This window comes from Neolamprologus multifasciatus, chromosome 10 (assembly GCF_963576455.1).
Source record: "Neolamprologus multifasciatus chromosome 10, fNeoMul1.2, whole genome shotgun sequence".
NCBI lineage: Eukaryota > Metazoa > Chordata > Actinopteri > Cichliformes > Cichlidae > Neolamprologus > Neolamprologus multifasciatus.
Genome location: NC_140448.1, coordinates 27515217 through 27542927, shown reverse-complemented (window position 1 = coordinate 27542927; position 27711 = coordinate 27515217). Strand labels below are relative to the sequence as shown.

The 27711-nt window shown below is 39.8% G+C and overlaps 1 protein-coding gene and 1 long non-coding RNA gene across 3 annotated transcripts in view; one reads left to right on the top strand and one right to left on the bottom strand.

The window, feature by feature from the left end:
* Positions 1-26844, top strand: part of castor2 (cytosolic arginine sensor for mTORC1 subunit 2) — a 30874-nt gene extending 4030 nt beyond the window's left edge. For both annotated transcript variants that reach the window (XM_085173768.1, XM_085173769.1), the window contains exons 2-10: positions 147-287; positions 11266-11336; positions 12947-13140; positions 17039-17171; positions 18513-18636; positions 20387-20497; positions 21436-21518; positions 22569-22663; positions 24125-26844. In XM_085173768.1, the coding sequence (XP_085029894.1) occupies positions 175-287; positions 11266-11336; positions 12947-13140; positions 17039-17171; positions 18513-18636; positions 20387-20497; positions 21436-21518; positions 22569-22663; positions 24125-24187 (987 nt within the window). In that variant the 5' untranslated portion in view covers positions 147-174 and the 3' untranslated portion in view covers positions 24188-26844. The remainder of the gene's footprint in view (positions 1-146; positions 288-11265; positions 11337-12946; positions 13141-17038; positions 17172-18512; positions 18637-20386; positions 20498-21435; positions 21519-22568; positions 22664-24124) is intronic.
* Positions 62-11270, bottom strand: LOC146510425 (uncharacterized). The gene is made up of 2 exons (XR_014876316.1): positions 6915-11270; positions 62-6836 (listed from the first exon to the last, which is right to left on the bottom strand). It is a non-coding gene; the product is annotated as an uncharacterized LOC146510425 (long non-coding RNA).
* Positions 26845-27711: the final 867 nt, after the last annotated feature.

Sequence of the window (27711 nt, the reverse complement as noted above, 5' to 3'; positions counted from 1 at the left end):
TTTTACCGCTTTGCTTTCTTTATTCCACCCTGTCGCCCTGCTTCTTTCTCTGTTAAATACGTCTCGGCCTGCCCTCTGAGTGTATTTATTTATTCATGCATCTAATTTGAAAACATTTAGCTTTTTTTTTCTTTTTTACATTTTAGTCCTTCCTCAAATGAGAAGACGTAAAAGATGGAGCTTCATATTTTAGAGCACAGCTTGAAAGTGGCGAGTATAGAGAAAGAGGGGATCCAGATTTGCACTCACGGATTAATAAAACTCGCCTTCCTGGCCTCCAAAACAAGGTAGGTAACTTCCCATTCGTGACGTCCACGTAAAAACACAACCTTTGATTGTTTTTCCATTCTCCTAAGTGCTGTTTACTGTTAACATTAGAGCAAAGTAATGCCCGGGGCTGCATGGACTTGTATGCTTGTGTTACAGAAGGTAGCGGTATTCGCTGGTGCTCCAGCCAGGTCCTTCACAAATGCGGCTGTATGTTTAATAGTCTCTGCTTCCAGTTTCCAGGCCTATCCTTGTTCTGTAGTGTCATTTTGTAGCTCCGTGCCATCTGTAGCTGGGTTGTAGCCAGCAGACGTGTGTGTTTGTGTGCGGGGGGGTGTTTTACCTCTGTCAGGACTATTATAACAACATCAGGAAAAACTTAAACAAACAGCAGAGGACATTTACACTCTATATATGCTGGATCCTGTCCAGCAGAGTGGATGTTAACAGCCAGTCAGCCTGGCGAAACTTTCATTTAAATAGCCCTGGCAGTGACAGGATAGCAGGCCTGTACACCATAGCTCTGTTGTGCAGTTTTTAACACTCTGTTAAAATAAGCCTAAGCAAATTAGTTCACACTCTTGGCTGTGTAGTGTGTGTTTTCTTCTTGGCTATTTTACAAGAGGGAAAGACAGACCTAGTGTGGCAGTGAGGTGGCAATCACGTCTCCCTATTTACTGAGGAGAAGTTACTGATTAAAAACAACAACAACAACAACAATAACAGTCAGATTACTGATTATTACCTGATGTAATTAAGATTAGCTCAAGGAGCACGACAGCGGCTGTTGTTCTCATTATTAGCAGATTAGGCTTTTGTTTAATCTAATAGTTGATTGGTCTGTACGAACAGGGAGGAATGCACCAACCATCAGCCAAAATTCAGCAAATACTACATTCACATGTAAAACAGAGGGGGAATTGAATCCTCGTGTTTTTGGAAGCTGAGACTGTAAAATGTTTGCTACTTTTGCTGGAACAGTTGCGTCAAAGAGTGGCTTAATCTAATCAACCACTCAGTTCAGTCAAATAGTTACAACTCTTTGACTCAATAACATAATGTCATCACCAGCTGCCCCTCTCTGTTGGACTTGTCTCATTTTTGATTACATCTACGTATACAGTACTGTGCAAAAGTCTCGAGCCACCCCTTTCTTTATGTTTTGCTTCCATAAAGTCAGACTTCCTTATATTTTTAAGTGGTCTAGTGCAGTAGTTCTGCAGGCTTTCTGAAAGGTCTTTCAAAGTTTTTCTTTGGACATCGGCTTTGTTCATCTATAGCAGAGGAACTGATGATGATGATCTGAAGGTCATGTCCTTAAGAAATATGAAAAACATGTTGCAAAGACCTGACATAGGTCTCATGGAGTGACCATTTTCAAACCAAATTTGAAAATGCTGGTTTAAATCTTCATCAATATGTATGCAGGTCAGCAGAGAGAGACAACAGTGAGTGCCAAAGGCCATTTTTAAGACATGGTGGAGTCATGGTTTTGGGCTGTATTTCAGCCAGTAGTGTTGGAGATTTTCTCAAAGCTGATAAAATTGTGAACGAAGAAAAATAACATCGGATTTTGATCCAACATGTAATACCTTCAGAAAAGTGTCAGATTGGCAACAGCTTCATTTTTCAGCATGACAATGATCACAAACACATTGTCAGAGCAGTAAACACATAGAAAAATACATATGGACATTATCAGTCATGGATTAGCCTCCCCAGAGCCCAGACATCAACATTACTAAAGCAGTGTGAGATCTTTACAGAAAAATGGGTAAAAAGACAGCCAACATCCAAAGAAGAGCTTTGATTGTCTTTCAGGAAACCTGGAGAACTATTCCTGAAGACTACCTAAAGAAATGACAAAAAAACCTATCTAAGAGAGTTCAGTCTGTGTAGAAAAATAAAGGTGGTCATAGCAAAAGTTGACTTTAAAGTGTTAGAATTGTACAAACAAAAAATCCTATAGGATTTTGGACACCGATTTTACTTAGTCATGTGGTCAGAAATGCCTAGATTCCTACCAAATAAACTAACAGAGACTCGCTGCCTTTACTGTGTGTGGACAGATTATGATTACAGCCATGTGACGCTCCCCAAAAGCCCCAGTTTGAGTATTTAGGTGTTAGTTGCTTTAAAAATCAGCTGTTTTAAGTGCAGTGTCATAGTTTTGAGCTTTTAGTTTAGTAATCATTGTTTCCACCACACACTGGTGTGGTAAAATAGGAAATGCAGAACTTATGTGTCAGTGTCAGGAAACACGACACCTGTGGTTTTGTCTTTTTGTTTGTTTTCTTTAAACTAACTGTTGTTTGTCAGGTTGTCTTGATATTTTTCAGTTAAAGCAACAGCCAGAGGAGTTATTATCCATGTGATTTTGCACTTTATTGTCACTTATCTCATTTTACTTTGATTTGATTTAGAAAGGGACAAAAATAATCAAATTTTAAAAAGAGCTACACAAGTTATACAAGCTCTAAATCAGAATCTGAAATAAGACAAGCTCATGTGGTGCAGTGGTTGGGACTGTCTCCTTGCAGCAACAAAGTCCTAGGTTTTGATCTCCTAGTCAGCTTTCTGGTTGGAGGTTACCTGCATGGTTATCTCAGGCTTTTTCCCACAATCCAAAGGCACGCATGTGATTCTGAATTGGCCGTGGATGTGAGGTAGTTAAAATCATAGTGTGAAGTGCTGCATGAATGTCTTTGACTTTGAGAGGTCAGTAAGAGTAGAAAAAAAGAAAAGCAATGCTAGTTCACTTCCATTTTCATCAAATTTTCCAGCAACCTAAATGGATATATGTAAAAGAGCCGTTCTCTCACTGTATTCACAAGTGCAGAGTGTTACATGCATTTCCTGTGTGCGTGCTGCCTGTGGGTGTGATAATGCACTTCGTCCATTTTCTCTGGTGGTACAGCAGAAACGGCTGGTTTGGGTGCAAAGAAAGAAGCTTCACTTGACTTTGTTTTGATTGTTTTTTTCCATTCAGTTTTAACTTGGCGTTTTGCACTTGTCTGTTGTGAAATCCCCCCCCGCCGCCACCGCCTCCTGTTGGAGAGCCAGTTAAGGATTGTGAATACAAGCGTGAGTTCAGATTACAGATCTGCTCTTGCAAACATGGGTGTAGATTTCAGAGACGATGCAGGGAGTACTTACAAACTAATATTTAGAACACGTGCATTTATCTCTCAGAGGAAAATCGTGTAAAAAGCAGACGGCTTATTTAGAAAAATAATCACATTACTCAGAGGAATGCCACTGACAAGCGTGAGTGCTTTTCTTCAGCAAAAGGTCTTATTTACTCCCAAAATGTGAATTTAAATTCAGTCAACAACATTGAAAGTTCATACAAACACTGAATATTTCGTGGGAAACAATCTGTCTCGACCACAATCACACTATTGCCAACTGGAGTGTTTAATTAAGGTTTTAGCAATTGATTTCACAGCAACAATGCGCAACAAGTTGGGGAATACATCTTTTCCCTAACAACCGGTGGTTGCCAAGTGGTCAACAACCAGTCTCGAAGCCCATGTGACTGAGGACTCACACTCACATACAACAACAAGCTCAAACTGTGCTTGTATGTGTGTTGACATAGAGGTGAAAATTTTGAGTAAAAGCTGACTATACTTATTTGAATTTGACACATAATACATGTTTTTCCAGTAGGGTGCTGGATTTTTCTGTTGTCTTTGGGTTTTTTTTCCCGTATTTAAATAAAGACATTTTTAACTTTAAGTTAATGCAGAAAAGAAAATGCACTGGGTGCTCAAAATCTCCTTCACAAAGGCCCCCAGATGCTGTACTTCCTCCCCAGTGTACGAGGGAAACCTACACGAATGCTGCTGGAAGGCAGAGAAACAGAGGAACATATTAAAGTTTCATTTTATTTGATTGAGTAATCATAGCTTAAAGGACTCTTACTCTTTTCAGCCTTACTTGTACACAGTACTTGGTGATTTGTGCACATCCCTAAGTCATGCACTGTGTTTCAAGCTGGAGGTTTATGTGGTTGCCATCTATTAATGATTACATAAATTCATTGTTTGACTGTAGGACACGAGTGTCCGTTAGAGGACACTGGTTTTGCAATTTGTTTCTTTTTGTAGTTGTTTCTTTTGCTTTCCCCATGAATCCTCTCTGTACTCTCCCATCCTCTACCTAATGTTGTTGAAGCAGCAACCTCGGCACCCCTTCGTGCCTCCTCTTTGATAAGCCCCTACAACAGTGTGCTTTTATCCCTATCATAGTTCTCTGCTGTGCCTCCTTCTTCCACTGAACATAATATGCATGCATGCGTAAATGATTTCCAGATTTGAGTACTAAAAAGTTTTAATCTAATCTTTTCCTGTAGTTTTTTCATAGACCATCTCATCTTCTTTGCCTTGTCTATTTTTGCTCACATTTACAAAATTGACTCTATTTAGAAATTAATCAAATTTTATGAAAAACTAGCAGTCCTGGAAACGTTCAAGCATGCTCCTAGCAGTCCTAAGAAAGAAACTCGATGCCAGCATGTGGTGATTACATAACATACCTCTCAGTGCAGCCAGCTGATGGAAATGCCCTGTGGTTCTCCTTTAGAGTGAAATTTGATGCTTCTATATTTGAGACGAAGTAAGTAGAATGAAATGCAAAGGATCTTCAGATGTGATCATATAAAAGTATTCTTCCGCGCATCACTGGAAGAATATTGGCATATGCCAAAATAGTATCAAGTTATAGTCGTTCTTGCGTGCACACAGTTTAAAATCAATGTAGTGATGGTTCAACACAATCAACTGCTCATCCCACAAGAACAAATGCAGAGTCATGTAAAGGATACAGTAGGACAAAAAAAGTACATTTTCTTAAGCTGCTAGGGTAACAAGTAGAGTGAAACACCTGCCATCACACAGGTGAGACAGTTGTGAACCATTACTGTGTACTCAACTTGACTGCTTAATATGTTTCTTGGTTCAGCTGTTGATTGGCTCTTAAAGGCAGGAGGAAGGCAGGTGTCATCTTTAGCATTTCATTATTCTACAACAGATTTCTATGCAGGATTCATAGACCGCCATGTTTTTGGATATAGTGTCTCTGTGTTTATATGGAGCCAATACTGTCTTTCTAGTTTTAGGCAGGATTAAAAATGCTTCTTATGAACACTCCAATCAGACGACACTGACAGAATAAGGAGATGCAACCCCTTCATGAAGCAGTCGGAAGAATAATTTTACCATGTTAAATAATTCTTTCTGAGCTCGCCTTCCAGCTGAATGTAAATGTGCAGGGATATTGGCGGCTTCTCTTTCTAAATTTGACAGCCTGCCCTTGAATGAAGAGCAATATAATGATTGCAAACACTGAGCTAAACAAACATAATAGATAGCTGGTGAAAAGGATGAAAGCTTATCACACCGTTCACATCCCTGGCAAATGTTTCACCTGAAGTCTTCAATTGGTAGGAGTTCAATAAAAAAATGTTAAATATCTATAAACCACAGACTGTATATAAAAGATGGAAGAGAAGAACCAAGGCAGAAGTGCATTAATTATTCATTCTTTCTTCTGGTCAGCAGATCGATTGCAGAAAGAACTCCACCTGTATAGAAGTCTACTAGATCATGATGATGACCTCAGTAAACTCTTTCCTGATGAGTTTATGGTCTCAATAACTACTTCCCACTCTTACTGAATACAGCATGATGCTTATGCTGTATATTATGGCCCTGGTTCAGATTGGATGGAGATAGTCAAATTGGGATGATAGAGGAGGGCGGACTTACCTTGTCCAGAGTCCAGTGTTTCTCACACATAGGGTGGCTTAACACTGGGCGATTCATACCGTGAACAAGCATGTTTGATCCCTGCATTTTAAGGACTGGGGCATACACGCCCCCAGCACAGATCTTCATCAAAGTTGCTTTTAGTAGCTTACAAATATGTGGAAGGCCAGTGTGTCACCATTTCTCTATTTAAGCCACAAAATGCATGAAATTGTTGACCTCATTGTTAGGGATGGGTATTGATAAGATTTTCACGATTCCGATTCCATTTTCGATTCTGTTTAACGATTCGATTCTTTATCGATTCGCTTATCGATTCTTTTTTTTAAAAAAAAGGAGAACACTAAGGTTGATTAGCTTAGAACTTTGTTTTATATCTTCTCTTTGAACAAGATAGAAATTTAGGAGTAACATGGCCTTACAAACCCAACAGTGAGATCTTAAGAGATCCACAGCCTACAGCTCTTCAACGGGGTGTCACTGGGTCCCCAGGAAAAAAAAATTGTAAATGTAAAATAATAAAATAAATATTCTTCTGTAGCAATAACAAAGTATAACATAAATTATTCTGTAGCAATTACACAAGAATATCCAGTAATGTCCCTGCCTACAATTAAACACATTCACTTACTGAAAATCATCTGCTGTGGCAAATGGGTGCAAACCTTTGACCACAAACTGAGTCACTGCTCGGTGACATTCGTCTATCCTGGCCTGAAAGGAGACGCTACCGGTAGACTGCAGCGAGAACTGCCAGCATCTGAGCCAGACTCTGTCTGTCTCTCTCATCATGGTCACCTAAACGCACAGTAATGGCAGGTTTTGTAATAAGGCAGATCGCGCTAACATAATATGCACTGTTAGTTGATTATTTACCTGCCGCATTAACGGGAGAGGACGTGCAAACGTTACCGCTGCTGCTGGGTTGAGATTCACGAGTCCGGAGCGGAATTAAAAACACGACATTTATTTAAGGTCATCGCGTGTTTTGTGAGCAAATGCTTTTGCATATTCGTAGTGTTTCCTTCCTTAAATGAAATATCTACTTTGCAAGTATTGCAAGTTGCCCTGTTGTCATCCGTTCTCGTAAAGTATAACCAAAGTTTTGAGCGTTTGAGCCGCTTACGCGCCATGTTTCCTGCCAGGTAAATGACGCTCCGCAACGTGGTGACGTCATTCGGGGCGACTGGAATCGATAAGGGAATCGTTTGCAAAAATGGCAAACAATTCCAAGGAATTGAAACAGTGGGAACCGGTCCTCAACAAGAACCGGTTTTCGATACCCATCCCTACTCATTGTGCTTTGTAAGCACCTTAAAAGATACTTAGACAAAGTGAACTGTATTCCAGATACACACCGACACCCGGATATATTTCCAGCCACCCAAGCCATGTATTTTTTTATTTTCATCACAGAAGCTATCTGTTTTTACATGAAACAATCCCCTCGTTCAGATTTTCAAAGTTCAGTCACTGCTAATTAGCCATCTCTGGCCTGTTCTGACTCCCGTTTCCTCTGGGTGGGCTATTCAGATCACTGTTGAGTCAATCCCCAGAGACCCTAATCTTGTGCCTGAGCAGACTCCAACTCCACAGTCTTGGACTCCAGCTTGCATGTTTGTTCTGGTGTGACGATGGCTGCGCGTGCTGGAGGGTCATTCTAACCAGAACCTGCAGCAGATGGAAAAGTGGTTCATGTGTCACTACGATGAGCTCACCAAGGCTGTGGAACAGGACTACTGTCTCACACTGCACTTCAAGACCTTGAAGTTTGAGCTCACTAACTGATAGTTCCTCCATTATGTAGAGAGTTCATTATTATTATTATTATTAGAGTGGAAAATATTAAATTTATTGGCATGTCTTGTTTCATGCACCCCAGTCCCATGTCTCAGTTTTCACCACAAATACAGACTAATAGTGTAGGAAATACACGTCTGGTTTGACATCTCTGTAGCTACATCCACCTTTTATATATACTCTGTAATGTAAGTGAAATCACTGTCTTAAGTTAAGAAAAAAGGAAATATCTTGTCAAAGACTAAACAAGCCTTAGATCCAGATTAGATGTTTGATTCTGACTTCTAGTGCCACTGACAGCGATTCGGTCAATAACCAGCCCTAAATATGAACATTGGTGATGTAAAGATATGGAGATATTCTCCTTATTTAAATTCTTATTCTGTACATTCTTTCAATGCCTCTCCAACTCCTAAATAAAATGATGTATGACTTTATGCAGATCATATATCAGCGTAATTCCGAGTTTTTACAAACACATTTGCAGTGCAGTGGTTGACAGCATAAACTCATTTAAAGGCTCCCTGTGAAGTTCCTTGCAGGCACACAGAATGTGAGTAATGAAGGCTGAATATTCAGAGATCACCCCCACAGTCGGGAGTAGCACAGTAAATCTGTGCAGCTGATCTAGATGGAACAATGTCAAAGACTGAAGTAAGTTATTGATTAGGTGTGTTGCCAGCTCGGGCTCAAGAAAAGCCTTCAGTGCACATCATTCTAACGTTCTCGCTCTGCAACACCCTGCAAGTCAAAGTGACAGTTGACAGCTCATTTAATGCCAGGAGGAAATCCTGCTGTTCCCTCTGAGAGCCTTTCTGTTATTCTCTTGTCATTATTCACACCTTTCAGCCAATATAAAGTGTGAGCTTTCAGCAGCTGGTGTGTAAAGAATGTGATTATTAGAGGAGCGTTGTGTGTGTTGTTTTTCCTAGTGCTCCGTTTTCCATTTGTTGTAAAATCTTTGGGGCTCACTTTTGTCTCTAACATCTTTTACCATCTGAGAACAGTTTAAATGCGATGATCTGAATGTCAAGAGGCAGATATGGTCAGATCTGACTAATGGTTTTCAAAAGTGTCTACTTAATAAAATGATGAGGAACCACTGAGTTGTTAATAATCTGTCACTTCTATATGCCATTTACCTCAACAAGGCACATGATGATGCAAATGTAGGTGGGATTTTTCTGTAACGCCCCTGCCCAGATGGGCTTATCAACAGACAAATCTGAAATATATGAGCGCTCAAACAAGTGCAAATCTCAAGTTCACAACAGTTTGACTATGTGCATATTAGAGGTGGGAATCACCATACATCCCACGATACGATATTATCACAATATTTAACTCACGATACGATATTATTGCAATTTTAAAAAATATTTTGCAATATTCAGATTCTGTACATAAAGGTAAACTTTATCAATATTCATTTTATCTAATATCAAAGTCTCACACTCAGTCTTTCTCTCATTTCAGTTTCATTGTTGACAAATTTGAACGGTTTGTATTACAGTCTAGTCCAACTTAACTGAATGAAACCATCTGGTACAATTATAGCTATTCTGAACTATGCAATTTATGAAAACTATGCAGCCCATTCAGCAACTGAAGAATTTGAAAGTAAATTAAAACAAAATATAATTTTACATTAAATAAAGTTTTAAACTTAATTAAAATAAAACATGTCTTAAATTAAAATAAGTAAACTGTCATGTTTATTGCTGCCAAAAACAAGTTAAACACATTTGGACAGTGAAGAAATGTCAGGATTCTTGCTTGGCAAAAGGATCAACATGCTCTGACTTCAGATTGTAACAAAATATCGATTTCTGCTGTCCCTGTATCGATACATTATTAGCAAACAAATATCACAGTATTGATTTTTTCCCCCAGCCCTAGTGCATATCTCCTCGGAGATTGGTAGAGCAGCAGTTAGTACTGTTTCTTTACAGCAAGATCAAACCTCCTGGTTGGCTGGAGCCTTCCTGTGTGGAGTGTGCATGTTCCAGGCTGTGTGAGGTTCTTTGACGTCCTCCTACTGTCCAAACACATGTATGTTTGGTTAACTGATGATTGGAATTTTGCCGTAGGTGAGGCTGCAAAGTGGATAAAGTGCTTAAGTGCAGTACCGTGATGTATGATTATGTGTGAAAAAGGTAAATGTGGCTTATAGTGAAGAGCACTCTGAGTGGTCAAATAAGATTAGAAAAGTGCTAAACAATAAAAGCTGGTCCATTTCATGCTGCATCCATAATATGAATTAGCATGGCATTCGCCCAGTGCTCTGGTGGGATGAGTCAGACACGTTGACCCTGAGGGCACTGAGCTCTGCGTGTGTGGGGGAGAAAAGGTTTTCAAAATCTGTTTTTAGGCAGTAGCCAAACATTTTAATTGTTTAAATCAGATATGACTGAGGATTTCTTGGAAAATAGCTACTCAGATCATTATCAAGACTCAGCTCAGTGGCACAACTTGCTTTTAAGACTTTGTCTCCACTGTTGTTGTGCTGAAATTATGCTTGTGCAAGTTTTTCATGAGGTCATTGCAAGTTGCAGTAAGTCAGGTAAATTATAAGTCCAAAACACAAACGTCAGCTGGCTTGTGGTCTGTGTAGAGGTGGTCAGTCAGCAAATTCACTTCTTTTAATCGCATAGTGACCAAAGATTCTTTATATAATTTCCAGTCAATGTTTGTGTGAATCTACAGCTACACTGGCCTTTATGAGACTTTAATTAAAGACCAAACCAAACTCTTAGACAGATAAACCAAAGCTAAAATGAAATGATTTTAATTCCAAACACTTATACCAAAGTTGTATATGTATATGTATGGCCTAAAACGTACTTACAGATAAGGTTTTTAAGCTAAATGGAATTTCTGTCATATATAGATGTTTTGAGCTCATAGCCTCAGTATATTTTGTGCATTTAAAAACATCTCTGGATCACAGAGATTCCTGTCAAAGCAAAACTTGCCTTTGTCTTTTGGAGAGGGGTAAATCACTGGGTTTGTGAGCCTCATATTCAATAGAAGATGATGAAGACATGCATTGGTGCTTGTGGGTGTTTATTTAAAGGGGACCTAATATCCTTTTTTCTTTATTTTTTGTAATGATGGTGGATGGTCAAATTAAACATGGTCAAAGTTTCAAATAATCACATAAGCATTTGTGATTAGATTGTGCCAAACGCTCAGTTTGAGACAGATTTTTCTGTGTTTACTGACTTTAATACCCTCCTGCACTTATTTTATACCCAGAAGCACTACCATCATCTTTGTGCAGTCTATAGGTTAATTCCACATGTGTGTGTTTATAGTGTGTTAGGAAGGAGAAACAGTGAGACCATTATTTAGATTATTTTTAAACTTTCCACATATATTCTCCACTGTTTGATCTGCTCTCCCTTTTCTTTTCCCTCCAATTTAGATGCAAGTTTTTCAGTTTGACAGAGACTCCAGAGGACTATACCATCATCGTCGACGAGGAAGGATTTAAAGGTGGGCCTCGCTTTGTGGATACTAATCTTTGAAGTCACTGTGGCAACCAGAGATCAGGCGGCAGGAGAAGGTCGCATTGTGTAATCTATGATTCTCACCAGCACCGCACGGCTTCAGCTGACACTGTTTGAGCACACTTTGTCATTATAGATGTGAGGCCAAGCTGCTGCTCGCTGTGTTGGCTGAGTGAGTGAATCCGTGTCATTACACACCCTTCTCCAGGGTGACCCTCCTTAGTTACCCTGGAGACTACAGGCTATTTGTTGCGTAACTGGTGCAGGTATTTTCTACTGGTGGCTGGCTCTGTGGGTTATTGTCTTTCTTATATTGAACTGAACTACATTGTGAAATTAAATTATACTGGAAACTCCCAAAAAGATGTATACTATATATCCGTATGCATGTTGATGCATATGGATGTGCCCAGAGTGCACAACCCAGTTCAGTCCACATGTCTTGGGTAGATTATACTTTGTATGTTGTAAATTATATTTGGACATGGATGCAGTTTTGGTAACTTTGCCTCTTTTCACCGTCACAGTAGCTTTTAAATCAAACCACCAACATGTGGTTTAAGTCTAGACTTTCAGCTTTTATTTGAGGGGTTTAACAAAAGTATTACATAACAGTTTAAAAATTGCAGCCATTTTTATACACAGTCCCTCACAGTAATTGGACATTTCACTCATGGGAGTATCATTGCCAGGTGAGCCCTGTTCTCTTTTTTACTTGAATCGGAACTCACCTAGCAACTAAAAGTTATGCTTTATTAGCCTTATTTCCTTTGGGATTAGTAAAGTATTTCTAAAAGGTTTATATTGATTCTGGGTTTAAAAAAATAAAGCCAGCTCTTCGTTTTACCAGATGTGTTGCCCCCTAATGGCCATTAGAAAGAAGTCCAGCTCTTCTTTCTCCATGAGAAAATGACCCTACTTCGCACTTGTGCTATGACTGCATTAAACAGTTTGTGTCGAGATAGTGGTAGTCTTAAGTTTTCTTTAACAACTATGAGCAGATTCAGAGTTAAATAGAGGATGCTTTAGTGCATTGACGTCTTATTTACACAGTCTGTGGTTCTTACCTGTGGGGTTCATTATTTTATCCCAGTCACTGGTGTAAACACAACCGTGGCTTCTCTGTGTTGAAGTCATTAGACAGCTAAAGGCACCAGTGACAGGATAACGATAAACGTTAAAGCTCAGAGTTATAATGGCTCAAGATAACAAAGAGAGTCATCAAGGCACAAATCTGACTCACGGATGACTCAGAAAGGGAAAAGCTGGTCTAATATTTAATGCTTTTGCTCTGTGACCTTACCTCAAAGCTGTTAAAGTATCATATTCCTAATCAGTCAGAAATAAAACTGTATTTATTATGCGAAAGTGAGTACATTACAGATCAAAAAAAGAAAGAAATAAGTGCAGATGAAAACTACTGATACCCAGCTTGTTTTCTTTTTATTCCAAAGCGGTTGTCGGTATAGATTAAATCCATCCATCTGTGTTGCTGCCTCTATGAAACAATCTGTCTCAAATCTTAACCATTTAATTTTGTGACGGCCAAACAACTGTACCAGCTCCACTCCCAACTGTTTCTGATTTCATTTCCAGAGCTGCCCCAGTCGGAGCACATCAGCGTTGCCGACGCCACGTGGGTGGCCCTTAACGTGGTGTCAGGAGGTAGCAACACATCCACTTCACAACCCATAGGAGTCACCAAAATCGCTAAATCAGTCATCGCACCACTGGCCGACCACAACATTTCTGTTTTCATGCTGTCGACGTATCAGACGGACTTCATCCTGGTGAGTGTGAATATTGTTCATGTCAAGGTTCTGTGTGTGAATGGTGTGGGTCTCGACAGCCATGTGATGCCCTCAAAAAAATGACTCGACACACGGCTCGAGGGCTGGAGCCATCCCAGTTGATATCAACCAATACCATCGGATTAAAAAATGGGTGTAGTCTCTGAGAAAGGTTGGCACAGAAGCCCCTTAAATATCCTTTCTAATAACCAGCAGGGGGCATTTTGCACAACAATTTATGACCTCGAAACTAGTTTTGCACTATGGCTTCATGTAGAGTACAATAGACAATATGTTTTTGGGGTGAGGCTTCTGTCAGTTTCACAGTTAGATCTTCCCTTCATTCTTCCACACTATCTTTTGTCCTGTCTCCCTCCCCCTCACTCCCCACCAGAGATGGGCGTTACTTGTAACGCGTTACTTGTACTGTAATCTGATTACTTTTTTCAAGTAACGAGTAAAGTAACGGATTACTATTGCAAAAACGGTAATTAGATTACCGTTACTTTCCCGTAGGAACGCTCTGTTACTGCGTTACTAAAACCGTGATTTTTTTTTTTTTGCGAGAATATCTCATGACAGTGACGTAAGTGAGCGCGACGTTCGTGAAAACAGCTGTGTGCAGATCAACAATGGATCATATATCAAGTGCGGGAGAGAGTATAAGCGTGCAGCGTTTAAAGCGTGGAAGTACTGACCTTACTTTGAGTTTGATTCCATAAAAAGTGACAAAAACATTAGTGTCCGTTGTGCGTGGGAAGAAAACTTCTTTTTACACCGAAAAAACCCCTAAACAAGCACCGAGTGCGCAACGATGTAATGGGAAACTCACAGAGAAACTCGCGGATTCTTCAACTGACCGCCGCGGCACACCTGCACCAGAGCACACCTCCGCCTACCCCACTCCTGCTTTACAGGTGAAAATAGAGCAACAGGACCGAGAGTCTTTGACTTTATTTATTTTCTGCTGTGTTTCACTTGCATCTATTTGAAAGACTGAGTGTAAACACAAAAAATATTTTATTTTATGCGCTGGAATGTGCAGAAAATAGGTTTAAATGTTAAACTAATTTCTTCAAGTCAGAGAATGTTGCATATAATTAAATTTTTGCTTGATGCATTAAGTTAAAAGATTAAAACTGATAAAACAAGTTTTAAAAAGAGACTTTTCCATTTGATTACATTTTGTATGATGGATTATGCAGAAAAAGTAGAATTGGGCTGAAAGATCTATCACTTTATTACCTATTCAGGTTGTAAATCGTGTTTTTAAAAAGTAACTAAGTAATTAATTACTTTTGAAAATAAGTAATCAGTAAAGTAACAGGATTAATTTTTGGGGGAAGTAATCAGTAATTAGTTACTGATTACTTTTTTCAAGTAACTTGACCAACACTGATCCCCACTGGTTGCAGCAGCCTCCCCTTCCTGAGCCTGATTCTTCCAGAGGTTTCTTCCTGTTAAAAGGGAGTTTTTCCTTCCCACTGTCAACAAGTGACAAGACAAGTTTTGGTTCTCTCTGCAGTAGTGTAGAGATTTACCTTACATTTTAAAGCGCCTTGAGCAGAGTTTTGCTGTGACTTGGCACCTAATAAATAAAATTGAACAGAAATCAAGAACCAAGATGGTGATGCCAAGTCCAAGTTGAGACTTTAAAGTGGGACTTTACAAACCCATGACATCCTGGTAGCCCATCTTTTGTATATAGTTGTTGGATGAGAGGCAATACACAGCTGTATACACTGAACAGGCCATCACTCCATCACACGCTGAGCTAAATCAGAAGTAAACTGTTTGTAGTACCATCCTCTGATCTCACAGGTATTTTAATGGCGATAAGTAGAAAAACAGCACTAGCAACTGCTGCAGTGAGAGCCGCCTCTCCGCTGCTTATTTGCATGCTCAGTGGGAACCACTGGGATGCATTTTAATTGACATGAATCCAGACTGTGCTTCAGGTATCATGACAGCACTTGACCTCACACAGCCCCCCCCCCCCCGCCCCCGTCAGAGTGAACTGAAAGTGCAGTTTCTTTTGCAGTTCTGTTTAGTCAATATAATTGTGTGTGTTCTGAGCCAACAGTTGATCTGCTTCTTAGCATGCTCGGTGTGTTGCATTATTTGTCTTTTATGCAACTCCTGGCAGCACAGTTGTTTACATCTACAGTGCCTGATATGAAAAAGCAATAACCTTGGATATGCTGTACCTTGCACGGCCCCACTTCTTTTGATTTAGGATGAAATCCTTTCTCGTGCCTTTTTGGCTACAGGGAGTCTTTTTTCCTTTCTTTTTTTATTGCCTTGCATTAATGGAAAAACAAGGCCTGCTGACCAGCTTCAGCATGTTCATAAAAATGAAAAAAATGAATGAAAAAAACCTGTGCTGATGTTGATAATCTGTTACATAAAGGGGATCAGCAGATCAGCCTCTTGCTGGAATTTAAGGTATCATACTCGGGGCATGCTTCCTGTCTCGACACTGGCTCCTTCCCACTGTCCTAATTGTTGGTATATAAGATGAAAAGAGGTAAAGAAAACGTCCAACACTGACCTTGTTATCCACACCCACAAGCCATCTCCTATCTTCATTTCACTCTGTGTTTCATTGCATTACTGAATCCCTCAGCAGGCCAAAAGACAAACCAGCTTAAGATGTTTTCTTTTTTTCACTGCTATGATCTTTTGTGTTACATAAAGCGGTAAAGCCTGACCCAAATGTTGAATACACCCATTTCAACAGAGCAACAAGCATCCTGACTGAGTCAGTCTGCTCAGATCTTCCACACACACCAGCTTCTCAGGAGCAACAATTACAAGAGCGACAGCTAATACGCCAATTAAATTCGTGCCGCCACCCCCCCATCCCTTCCCACCTTAAACAGAGATCAGCTAAGTTTTAATTAGAGACAGCAGAGTTAAAGAAATATAAATATTAATTGCTTCATTACCATAATAATTTTGGTGGCTTTTTCTCTACCCCTGCTGTCAGCAATTAGTTTCTAAGAAATCTGGAAAACTAATTTCCTTGAAATTTGCTGTGAAAAGTTCTGGCTCCCCGAGGTCTTCTTGACCCTTTCAACTTAATCTTCTAATTTTCCACGTGCTCGTGAACCCCGCTCTTAATGCAATTACACAAGGACCAAAAAATGCCAAATGCTTTTGAGTGAGTCATATCATGATGATCTGATTAGACTGTAACAATAATCATCTTAAATGCATTGGCTCATGGCCAACTCTCGCTTTTCATGTCTTTCTTGGTCTGTTTGCGTTTCAATTTTCTTTGTTTTCTAATTCTAACCGTTGTACGCTCCTTTGCTTTACGTTGCACATGTTTACCTTCGTGTATGAAAAGAGCTCAACAAATAAACCTGCTTTGACATATTGCTCAGCCCTAATGATGCAGGATTGTACTCTCGGTACGCTGGTGGCCTAAGGGTGAAGCTGTCGATTAGCTGCATGCGGCTGTAAACAAACCTTCAACAATGACGGCATGGTTCGCATAAGAGGCAAAGATCCATGTTCCATTTTTTTCCGCCCATGCTAATACTCAGAACTAAAGGCTGTGTTTAAAGCAAAGAATGCAGCTTTACTGTCTTCTCTGCTCCTCCTCAGAACATATAAATCTGGCTGAATATGAACAGCCCAATCCCATTTTCTGCTCATTATCAAAAGCCATTTTGTAGGAAGTCATTAAAAGCAAATGTAGATTAGGCAGAGCAAGAGAGTGGGCACACTGAAAATAAATGAAAGCATTTCATTAGCAAAAAGCTCGGGCTAGGAGAATAAGAGTGGGATTTCCCATCAAACGATTTCTCTGAAAGTCCATCGACATTTCTTCCCTGTTACATATTCAGCATTTACTCTTGACCTCTGAACTCGTTCATGTTGCCGTCCTCAGGTTCGAGAGCGAGACCTCCCGATGGTCACGCACACTCTGTCTTCCGAATTCACTTTGTTTCGAGTGGTCAACGGGGAGACTGTTGCTGCTCACAATCTGGGGGTGACCAATGGCTTTGTGAAACCAAAACTAGGTAAGAGTTAACAAAATAATTCAATATTTCTGTCTAGAGAAAAGCTTAATGCTTCCACCCTGCCTTTAATAGCCTTTAATGTGGACTGCCATTTTAATATTTCTGCCCACTTGAGGGGGTCCATGGCCAATACTTGGGCCAAGACGTCCAGGTTACTGGTCATTGTTTATTAACACGGATCCATTTTTAAAAAGCCAAATTGTCGCCACTGTGTGGTTTTGAGATTACATCTGCACAAATGCAATCCGCAATGCGATTGGACGATAGTATATTGATACTGAGATCTCTGTAATCAGAAATGGGTTTTGCAAAGCATTTACAAGATGTTTTCAGACTTGTTTCTTCAACGTAATAATCTCTGCATATTAATTTGTGCTGTTTCCCAGACATTAAAGTGGACCCATTATGTTAATTTCCAGCTCCATTTTTTTTCTTGGAATTAAAGTATCTCTTTAAAACAAACCTTATATAGTACAACCTCGGTTCATTCAAGCCATTATGACTCCGTTCTTTCTCCCTTTGAGACCACTTTCTTTCGATTGGCTGCCCCTCGTGCACAGAATGTTAAAACAGCAGGTGGGTGGGGCTTCTGTGCTCACACCCACAGATCACCATATTAACATCCGCTCTCAGTGGCTCAGTGGTTAAGTGTTTACTGCACGCTGAAGCCTGTCCTTGTGGCCCACATTTACAGTATTTAATATGAGCATCAACGACTGGAACAACATGTATGTAATATAATATAATCTGGCCCCCTTTAAGACTAGTCCCGGATTAAAAGAAAATTTAAATGTTTCCACTACAGGAAATGGGATATAAAATCTATAAAATGGGATATAAAATGTAATTATGCTTGTTTCTCAGCCCTGTAATAATAATACGTTTGTTGTGGATTTGTTTTTATTATGGGTGAGATGCTTACATTTTAAGTTTTATAAATGCGTAAACTTTTTCAGCACTGTTTAAATATAAAATGTGCAAACATATACATCAAATTGTGTCTAATTAACATTAATGTTTAAAGGTTTATTTATGATTGTAGAAAGGATGTTGGATAATCTCCACTTAAGTGCACTGTGGCGCTTTCAATTACACAGCACACAGTCTTTATCGCTGTTCATACAATTTGTAAGTGTTTTGTTCCTGTTGGTGTACAAGCTGAGCTCGAAAGCTCCTTCTTAATGTTGGCAAATGCAGTTTTCAAGCTCACTTTTACACCCAGCACAGTCAAGGGAAGTCTAAACTAGCTCAGATGGATGGAAAAAGGATGATCAGAAAATGTATTGCCATGTCGTCTTTTATTAAGAAGCCTCCTAAGCCCTCATGTATTATCTTTTTCAGTGCCCCGTCCTATCATTCACCCCTTATCCAGTCCCAGCAACATGTTCTGTGTGACCAGCCTGGACCCAGACACACTGCCCTCCGTGGCCACTCTGCTCATGGACGTCATGTTTTACTCTGGAGGGTAAAACATTTTATTACTTCATTAAGGCCCTGAAGGCCTTTTGCATGTTTTGCATGTTGCCAGGATTCCACTCAATCACTGAGAACATTAGGACAGCATCTCTTTATAGTCTATGAATCAAATGTAGGATGTTACCTAAAAGGGATAAAACAGCAATTTAGCTCATTAAGAGAAGTTTGGCCACAGTGGAAAGTAGTATTCAGGTTTTTTATTATCTAATTATCTAAGTTAATCTAAAGTTATCTGATGTCTTCTGCTGGAGCCTTGTCAAGTCTGTAAAATTATCTTTACTGCCTTGAATTATATGGGTATAAAAGGGTATAAAATTCAGGAAAGCTTATTTTCTCGAGAATAGAAAACTATTTTCACTTTCATTTCCTAGACAAGGAAGGAAAAATTAGGAGATGCTAAATGGTGGCATTTTGGGAAAATGTTCTGGAGCTCAGCCCACACAAGATGCTGAGTGTCAGAATATGATGACCTGTGATGCATCAATTTGAACCCTTCTTTCATCTTTTATCTTTTTCACACATTAATCATCTTCATGTAAGTGCAGCACCAGAGCGTAAGACTAACCCCACACAGTAATGAGAGAATAGTGTAAAATGATTCCATCCATTGTGTCTTAGTCTGCATAATTTGAGGGTTGTTTTTTAATACATATATGTTGTGTGCAGTAATACTTTAATTGGAGACCTTTTAGGTCCTGTCAAAGCAGGCATTAACAATGACTGCTTCATTCCACTTAAATGAGGCAATTTTAAGGCCTTCCAAGGTGTTTTGTGTTCATTCACTGAAATGGCTCACTAGGATACTAGTATCCTAGGATACTCCTAGGATACTAGGAAATGTAAATTACAGCACTTTCAATGGGCATTTTCTTATTTTCTGGCTTTTGACAGTCAAAACACCTGCTGTGAAATAGCACTATAAACTAAAAAGGGAAAAAAAAGGAAGTCCCGGTCCACGTTGTTGCACTGCCACCATCTCTGCTTCTCTGAGTTGAAAGTCCAGCTTGACAGAGCAATCAAGTTGAAATTCTAGCTTCCGATTTCAAATGGAATATGCCAAAGTTTTTTAAAAAAGCAAGAAAATGTAGGATTTGTTTTCCTCCTTAGAAACAAGATCGAGAGGTACTCAGATTCCCATACTTGGGTCAGCAACTCCTCACTGACCCAGATTGGATATTCCACACTTTGGACATGTAGTGATTTTTCGTCGCTCGGCTGAAGGGCCTTTATCACAGGCCCCGCCCACTTAATGTCTCTAGCTGTAGTTGCTTGAAGATGTCAAATGTCTTCCACTTTCTATGGTCTCTGATGGACACATTCGAGCGAATCGCTTCCAGTGTGCACATTGTTTAACAGATAGCAGTTCTATGACCTCATCAACTCTCACTGTTAGCATTGTTAGGGAACCCAAGGACAACATTGCACACAGGCACGGACTTCAAAATCTTCCTTTTTTTTAAATGGAAAACCCTGAGTTCTTCAAACAGAAACCAGTCTACCTACTCAAGCTGTTCGGCAACACAGAGAGTCGAGGACTGTTTCGAGTTCCCTTGCCATCCATTCACACTCTGGCCTTTAAGACCCTTTTTATTTCCCTCCTGTGTAAGAGGACACACACTTGACAGTCTGCAAAGCGGTGCGTGCTTGTTGCAGCCAAAAGAAAGGTGTAAAAGTTAACTGGAAATTAATCAAAGTGTCACAGGTCCAATCAAAAACGGTATTGTTTTTGTCTTTGTCAGGCAAAAAGAGTCTGGAGCATCCAGTGAAGACTCAAACCACATCCGCTTCTTCTCCTTCTCCCTGATCGAGGGCTACATCTCTCTGGTCATGGATGAACAGACAACACAAAGGTAGAAGAAAAACACCCACCACTCAACATTTCATGTGCACTGCTGTTGTGTAATTAACTACACTTTTAAGGTTTTGTTATCTGTTAATCCTCACTAAAAGGACAGCTTGTATTCATGCAGGGGAGTGCGTTTCTGATTGTTGTTTGAGGTGGTGATTAGTTTGTTGCTAGGCAATAAGCAGAGCTATTGGGTGTATTGCACATAAGTCACAGTGCGTTTCAGTCTGACTCATCTACTCCCTTAGTTTCTAACAGAGTACACTAATTAAGCAGGAGGGCCATCAAGGAACTTGAGCAGCTGCAGGTCCCACATGGTTTCTCCTGTGTTAGCATCTGATCAAAGGCTGCCAATGAATAAAAAAAGGTCTGCATTATATTGGTTAGTAACATCTTCAATCCATGTGGAAATAAAATAACAACTGGAGTGAACTTTAATTGTTAAGTTTAGATTTTGTTTCTGCAGCATGTAGGTCAGCAATGTCCCCACGTTTTATGTAAGACCGAATGTGTTGCCTTAAAGAGATGGGTCACCCAAATTACTCTGCTTTACAATGGCTCTTTTCTTCAGTGCAGCAGGGAGCACAGCAGGCACAGATTTTAGCTGTTTTTGCACTGTGCTGAGTGGCTAGTGGCTTCTTCTGATGCACCTTTATCTGCTAACCATGCCTGGTGCCATAATTTGTTAAATAAAGCAAAAAAAGGTCAAATAAAGCCACTCTTGGAAAACATTTAAAGATGACAGAGTTAATGAAATACTGGAACTGAATGATTTAATACTGTGTTTATGATGTCTTATTATTGGTAACAATTCAGAAATATAGAACTTGTATGACCACACTTGTGTTGCTTAAGTGAGTAACTTAACCAGCCTTTATGTGGTACTTCAGTATTTTAATAAATACTGAAGCTAATATAATTGTTCTGGTTTTTTTCTTCCAGGTTTCCCAACAATGTACTTTTTACCAGTGCCTCTGGTGAGCTTTGGAAAATGGTTCGAATTGGAGGGCAACCTTTAGGATTTGGTGAGTTTTTTGTTGCTGTAGTAATGGATAGAAGCAGGCCACATGCTACTACAGATTGATGGCAACAAATCACATGTTTATGTATCAAGATCAGCGTTGTCAGAACTGGTTTGATAACCATCCCAGTTTGTAGTTATCCAGGTAACTGTGGGTTTAACACCGAGTCTTTAGCATTAAAAAGGTGGTTCGCTTTTTACCAGGGTAGATTGCCATACTAACTGCAGGTTATACCTGAGATAAAAGATTAACAGGTATGAAATCAACACTGAAAACTGTGTCACTGTTCCTGGAAGATCTAAAGTCTTTATCTAACCCTAAACAGACAATAAAAAAAGACATACATCATAGGATGTATGATCCTAAAACAAGACACCTATTTGTACTTGTAGTTAACCTATGTTTAAATTATATTTTTCATATTTATTTCTTTTTTGCTGTGAGACCATTAAACACCAGGGCAGCAGGTGAAAGTACAAAACTGCACCTGTCTTGTACACACCTGAAATTTCATGGAGTAGTAATAATCTGTCAGATTCCCCCCGCGCATAAAGCTGCGATACCGAGAAGTCTGTGAACTTACATTTATTTGTATTTTTGTCGGCTTTCCTTCCTGGCTTCAAATAAATGAAATTTTATTATTGCTGACCAAATATGTGGGTGTAATCCTATAGTTTTCCTCCCAGACACACTCAGACTGCTGAGACAAGTCTGCAGCAGCTGTGTTGTTTTATAGTTTTCCTTTGTAAAGTCGGTAGACCTTCTCATTTTTCTGGTTGGTTAGAGGCTTATGTTAGTTGATAACCACCTTCATATAACAGCTTATCTGAGCATCAATAATCAGGCTAAGTGAAGCCTTAGCAGACAAAAAAAATGCAATAGTTAAAAAGCCAGAATTTCACAAGAAGACCTCAGACCTGGCTGCTCTAATCAGGATAATAAATGTGTTATCGTGATTAATGTGTATTGTATTTATCAACATGCTTTAATGAGTTGTAGAGTGGTTGTGGGGCCTGTTGAGAGGTTAAAGAACGCGTCTTTAATGGTCTGCAGATGAGTGCGGCATCGTGGCTCAGATATCAGAACCGCTGGCGACGGCTGACATTCCAGCTTACTACATTAGCACCTTCAAGTTTGACCACGCCCTGGTAAGAAACAGTTTCTACTGCATATGTTTGGTTTGTAACCAACTTGTTTGTAATTGTTGCGCTGTTTGGTTAGTTTAACCAGTTCATGACACCATGATAGACTGTATATAAAAGATGGACATGCATAGCATCTGGGTCTGAAGAGTGAAGCCAGTGTAAAGGTGTTTTTAAACTTGCATTCTTTCCCGTGGCCAGCAGGGGGTCGCTTGTCTGATTTGTATAGAAGTCTTTGGGAAAATGGCTTTGACTCCAGTAAACTCTTTCTTATTGACTTAATTCACTAGTTTCAAGTCAAGATTTTTAGTTCTTGCTTATCACTTCCAGAAAACCTTCAACTTGAGGCTTTAACCCTTTAAAGCCGGTCGGAGCGGGCACGCTCTGTTTTGCATAACTATTTTTAAATCCCGGTAGCTCTGCAACCATGTAAGCTAGTGCAATAATTTTTTTTGCATATGAAACCGGAGGAGTTGTACTTACATCTTATGCCATCAGCTTGTCCTCGGTCACAGTTCCCTTCCACATATAGCTTTGCAAAAACTGCATAAAAAGCGCTTGCAGCAACAAAAACATAATATTCCAGAAACACGCTTTGCCGATCCGATCAGCTGTTCATAACACTTCCTACGTTGGAATAGACGTCAGCGCGAACTTTTGCATGTCCGCCATTACCTGTCCGAAACCGGAAGGGACGTCATTTTCGCGGAAATGTAGTTTTTTTTTTTTTTTACAATCAGGGCCTCATGAGCCTATACTGGTGTTTTTAAAAGTTATCTTTGACTTTATGACTTTCTGTGTCGTTTCTGGGATGATTAGGACTCATATTGCACTGCTGGAAATAGTTTATGTTGATGCATGTGCTGCTTTTTTGCAAATTTGCAGTATAATATTTATTTTCGTTTTTCCCGCAGTGTATAAAAATTGGTGTATTTCAAAAATAAAATTATGAAGACACTCAAAATACATTTCCTGTGGTAGGAAACTATTTTGTGCAACTTTTTTGTATTTACAGTTTTGAGGGATAAGCCTCTTAAATTTCTCTAACTAGAAATATATGTTAAAAAAGCAAAAACGATTTTCAATTTTTTTGTAGTTTATTGCACTTTTTTGCAATTTATGTAATTACTATGCACTTAATGCATACATATTATTAAAATCTGGGCTATAATGGTTGTATTGATGTATAGCAACTTGAAATGCTCCCAAAAATGGCTCCACAGCATGTAAAAATATAATATAAGCTCTGGCGGACTTGGTTCTATGGTAGGTCTTAAAGGGTTAAGAAGACACTAGGCACTGATCATAGCAACTATGTCCATCTTTTATATACAGTTTATGGCATCAGCATAGGCCCTAAGCAGCTGGAGAGAAACTGTTTCAGCTTTTTCAGATGTTTTTGGGGCCATCAAAACATCTGAAAACACAATCAGAAGGTTCTAATCAGCTACTTTGCGTCTTTTTCAGGTTCCTGAAGAAAACATCCAAAGTGTGATTGGCGCACTGCGGACTGAGAGTGCTGCACAGTGAAGGAAGCTGGAGAAAGCGATGACGACTACCATCTCCAAAGTCATGTTGTTTAAAAAGTTTATCATGTCCAAAAAGTGCCAAGAGCTTGCTAGCGGACTACTGTGGGTCAACTCTGAAAGGAAGGACGGAGGGAGAGAGGAGGGTGACAGTGTGTTAGGGACGCCTTTGTTACTCAACCATTTTCTTTATCCCCCAACTACTCTTTGCCTTCCTTCGTGCCCAAGTCCCCTCCACCTCCACGCTCTGGTAGTTTTTGCGTTAGTTTACCAAACTGTCTCTTTTCTTCTCTAAAGCTGCTTCTTCCCACTCCCTGACCCTCCTGAGCACCCTACTGTATTAGTTACATAATTCCTCTCATGGAAAGATGACGAATGTACTCTCAAAGCAAAATAATTATTATATATAGTTATCAAATTCTCCTTTTTTTGTTTGCTTGTTTTTCCACAGGTCATTTTTCTCAGTGCCAAGATGTTTGAATGCCTAAACCGATGCCTTTGTCTAAAATACTGCACATGTGCAATTGAAGGAGACAGCCAGCGTTGGCGCTTGTTTTTGCTTTTTAGTCGTCGTTGAACGTGTTTTAATCATCGATCTGACTATTGAAGTCCCCCAGACTTATAATCAGTCTGGCGAAACGTGAAGTGAATCATTTATTTTGTGCATTTAATAAGTTACATCCATGCACACTGTGAGCAATATGATCGACGGGCCAGTCAGGATCTGTAGATTTGATTATTTTCAGCGATTTGGCTGATAGGCGTCATTTTTGTGAGAGGTTGTTGATTTCTTATTTGATTTTGGATAGGATATAGAAAACAAAGTTCCCAGTTGACGTATTCTTAATAACTTCTCCCACAGCGTAACAGTCAGTTCAAAACGTCTCTTATTTTGAGCCATTCCCATCAGCCTCTTCTGCACACTATTTGTTACCTGAAATGGTCAACATGGTCCTCATTAGACCTCTGAAACACTATCATGTGAGCATTACAACCACTCCCACACTAACCACTATGTGCCAAATTTAGGTTCAGTTTGCCACAAAATTAAATTTAAGTCTTTACCGTCTTGTGAGGGTTTTAAATTAGCTCTAAATTGTTATTTCTCTTTGTTCATATTGTGTCAGTTAATCTAATTTAAAACGTAAAAATTGCACACTGAAATCAATGTGGGTTTTTCTTTTTTTATGGAGGGTCGAAAAGTGTTGATTAAAAACTCCATCCAGCCATTCTCTTCAACTTATCTTCTTCATCTTTCAAACTGAGTGAGTATTAATCAGCGGACGTGAAGAAACTGATTTTAATTGGTTTAGTTTGTGTTAAAAAAAAATAAGAATGCAAATTTAAAAATGCAAATAAATAGCCATTAAAAAGTGTGATTTTTGGCCCATTTTGAGGCGATTTTTCACTCGTGCGACCGTCTTGGGGATCGGCCTGAGTTTAGCCTTAATCGTGTGTCGTGCATTGTGTAGTATACCTGAGAAGCGATTAACACCTCACTTCATGTTACCAAGCTAAAGGTCACATCAGAGCATCCTGACCTATGAATGTCTAACCCCTGCGATTCAGTCGCACAGTTTGAGCGCGAGCTGAATAACGCGACTGAAAGAAATCGCACAGTGTATGCCAGCTTTAGTAAAATACCAGATCTATACCAGGCACATAAAATTTCAAATTACCTTTACAATCTTCCTCGTACCCAGAAATATATCTGAAACTCCAGCTGATATTGATTTGATTGATGGATTAAAAAAACCCCGAAGATAATCTTTAAGGTGGATTCGTGATCCCACCACATCGCCATGCATTAACTTTACAATGCAGGTCTGTGTTCAAAAGTATGAAAGTAGAGGCTGCGGGGGGAAAGGAGGGAGCGGCTAGCTCCACCCTGTCAATACTTCAAATAAGCGCGTACCAACAACACTGAACACGGTAAAAATAACAGAAGTTCCTCCACGAGCATCTGTCTCATTTAAAGAAACCGTTCACTACTAAATAGTTGCTTTTGATGGCAATCGTACTAACAGCATGACCCGTTTTCCAACCTTGTACTGCCAAAAACTCATGTTTGAGAGCAATTACGCCGACACTTTCCAGTGACCGTGTTGCTCACAGTGTGCATTGGAGTGAGAAACGCTGAAAAGATTTGCATCGACACTAGTCATAAATTACTGAGCCACTTCCATGAGCTAGAATAATGTCAGTGCAAGTGTGCTAACATAAGCTACGGTTCACACAGGGGAAGGAAGGTTACACTCCGAGCCCTGGTGTCCATTTTGGTCTTGAAGCTGCCCCTCTCCTACTCCAGTCTGCACTTTAATGCAGGTCCCACCCCCACAGACCTGCTGTACTGATGTGAACACAGAGAGGGCTCTTTTCTTTAGCTAGATCTTATCCACATGGAACGATTTCTGTTGGTATTAACCGTTGGTGATGATGTTTTTCTTCCTTTTTGTTTTCTTCTCTTCACACCACCTTCCACCTATCTGCAGCCTCTCCTCTGATCACATTTGATTAGTAGATAATCTGTATTTATCAGTGTTAAAACATGAGGAAGGTGTTATTTCTTCTGATTGCATTTCAAAGAGAAAGCCTTTCATTTTGAAGCTTCTTTTGTGTGGGGGAAATAAATGAAAAAAAAATAAACTAGCTGTTTTTTGAGCTGCTTGCGTGTTCACTTTTCACCCATGTGTCATTTTACTGTATTTACTTACCGACAGAGGGGCTGTGTACTCGAAGCAATAAACTAGTGATGTCGCCTCCCAATCTTGCCTTCAGAGCTCCAGTTTAGCTGTGAATGAGACACATTTTTTCACATTTTATTAACACAAATGTATGAAGTGTACCAGCCATGGATGAATTAAATTAGTGGATATCACATCCCCACTTGACCATGCTAAAGATCCGTGATGACATGCTGAGTCATCCCTCAGGTCTTGCGCTCTTCACCTCTGAGTCAGGCTGGCTGCTGGCAGTTGACTCTTTCATCTGCCAACTTAACTGCCCTGTTAGCATTACTCACTGAGTGGTGGTAGCTAATGCCAAGAGGGGACAAAGCACTAATTTTGTCTTCATTGCAATATTTGTTTATTTTGCTTTGCATTTTAATGAGTACTAAAATGAAGATAAAATTGCGTGTTCAACTCTCAGGGGTGCAGTTTCTCTTTGCATGATAAGGACCAGCATGAGGGCTGCCACATCTATGGGATTATCCACACTAGGAGAGCGCTGACTAAGCCCAAAGCACATGTGACATGTCCCCATGCTGGCAAAGATGGCTTTTGCACAGCATTACACACTCCTCTTCAAGTTTAGCAACCCAGTTTCGACCAAGGTTGAAGAATGGTCAAAAACCACCTGCCCATCTTCCCCGATTTGGTCTTTGAGCTAACGGCTTCATGTAGCAAAGCCACTGTCTATCCATGTCACTGTACAGCACATAGACAGTACAGAGGAGGCTGGCTTAGACAACCCACCGCCTGTGGAGCCATTGCACAACCATGGAGTAGATGGCCACGCAGCACTTCC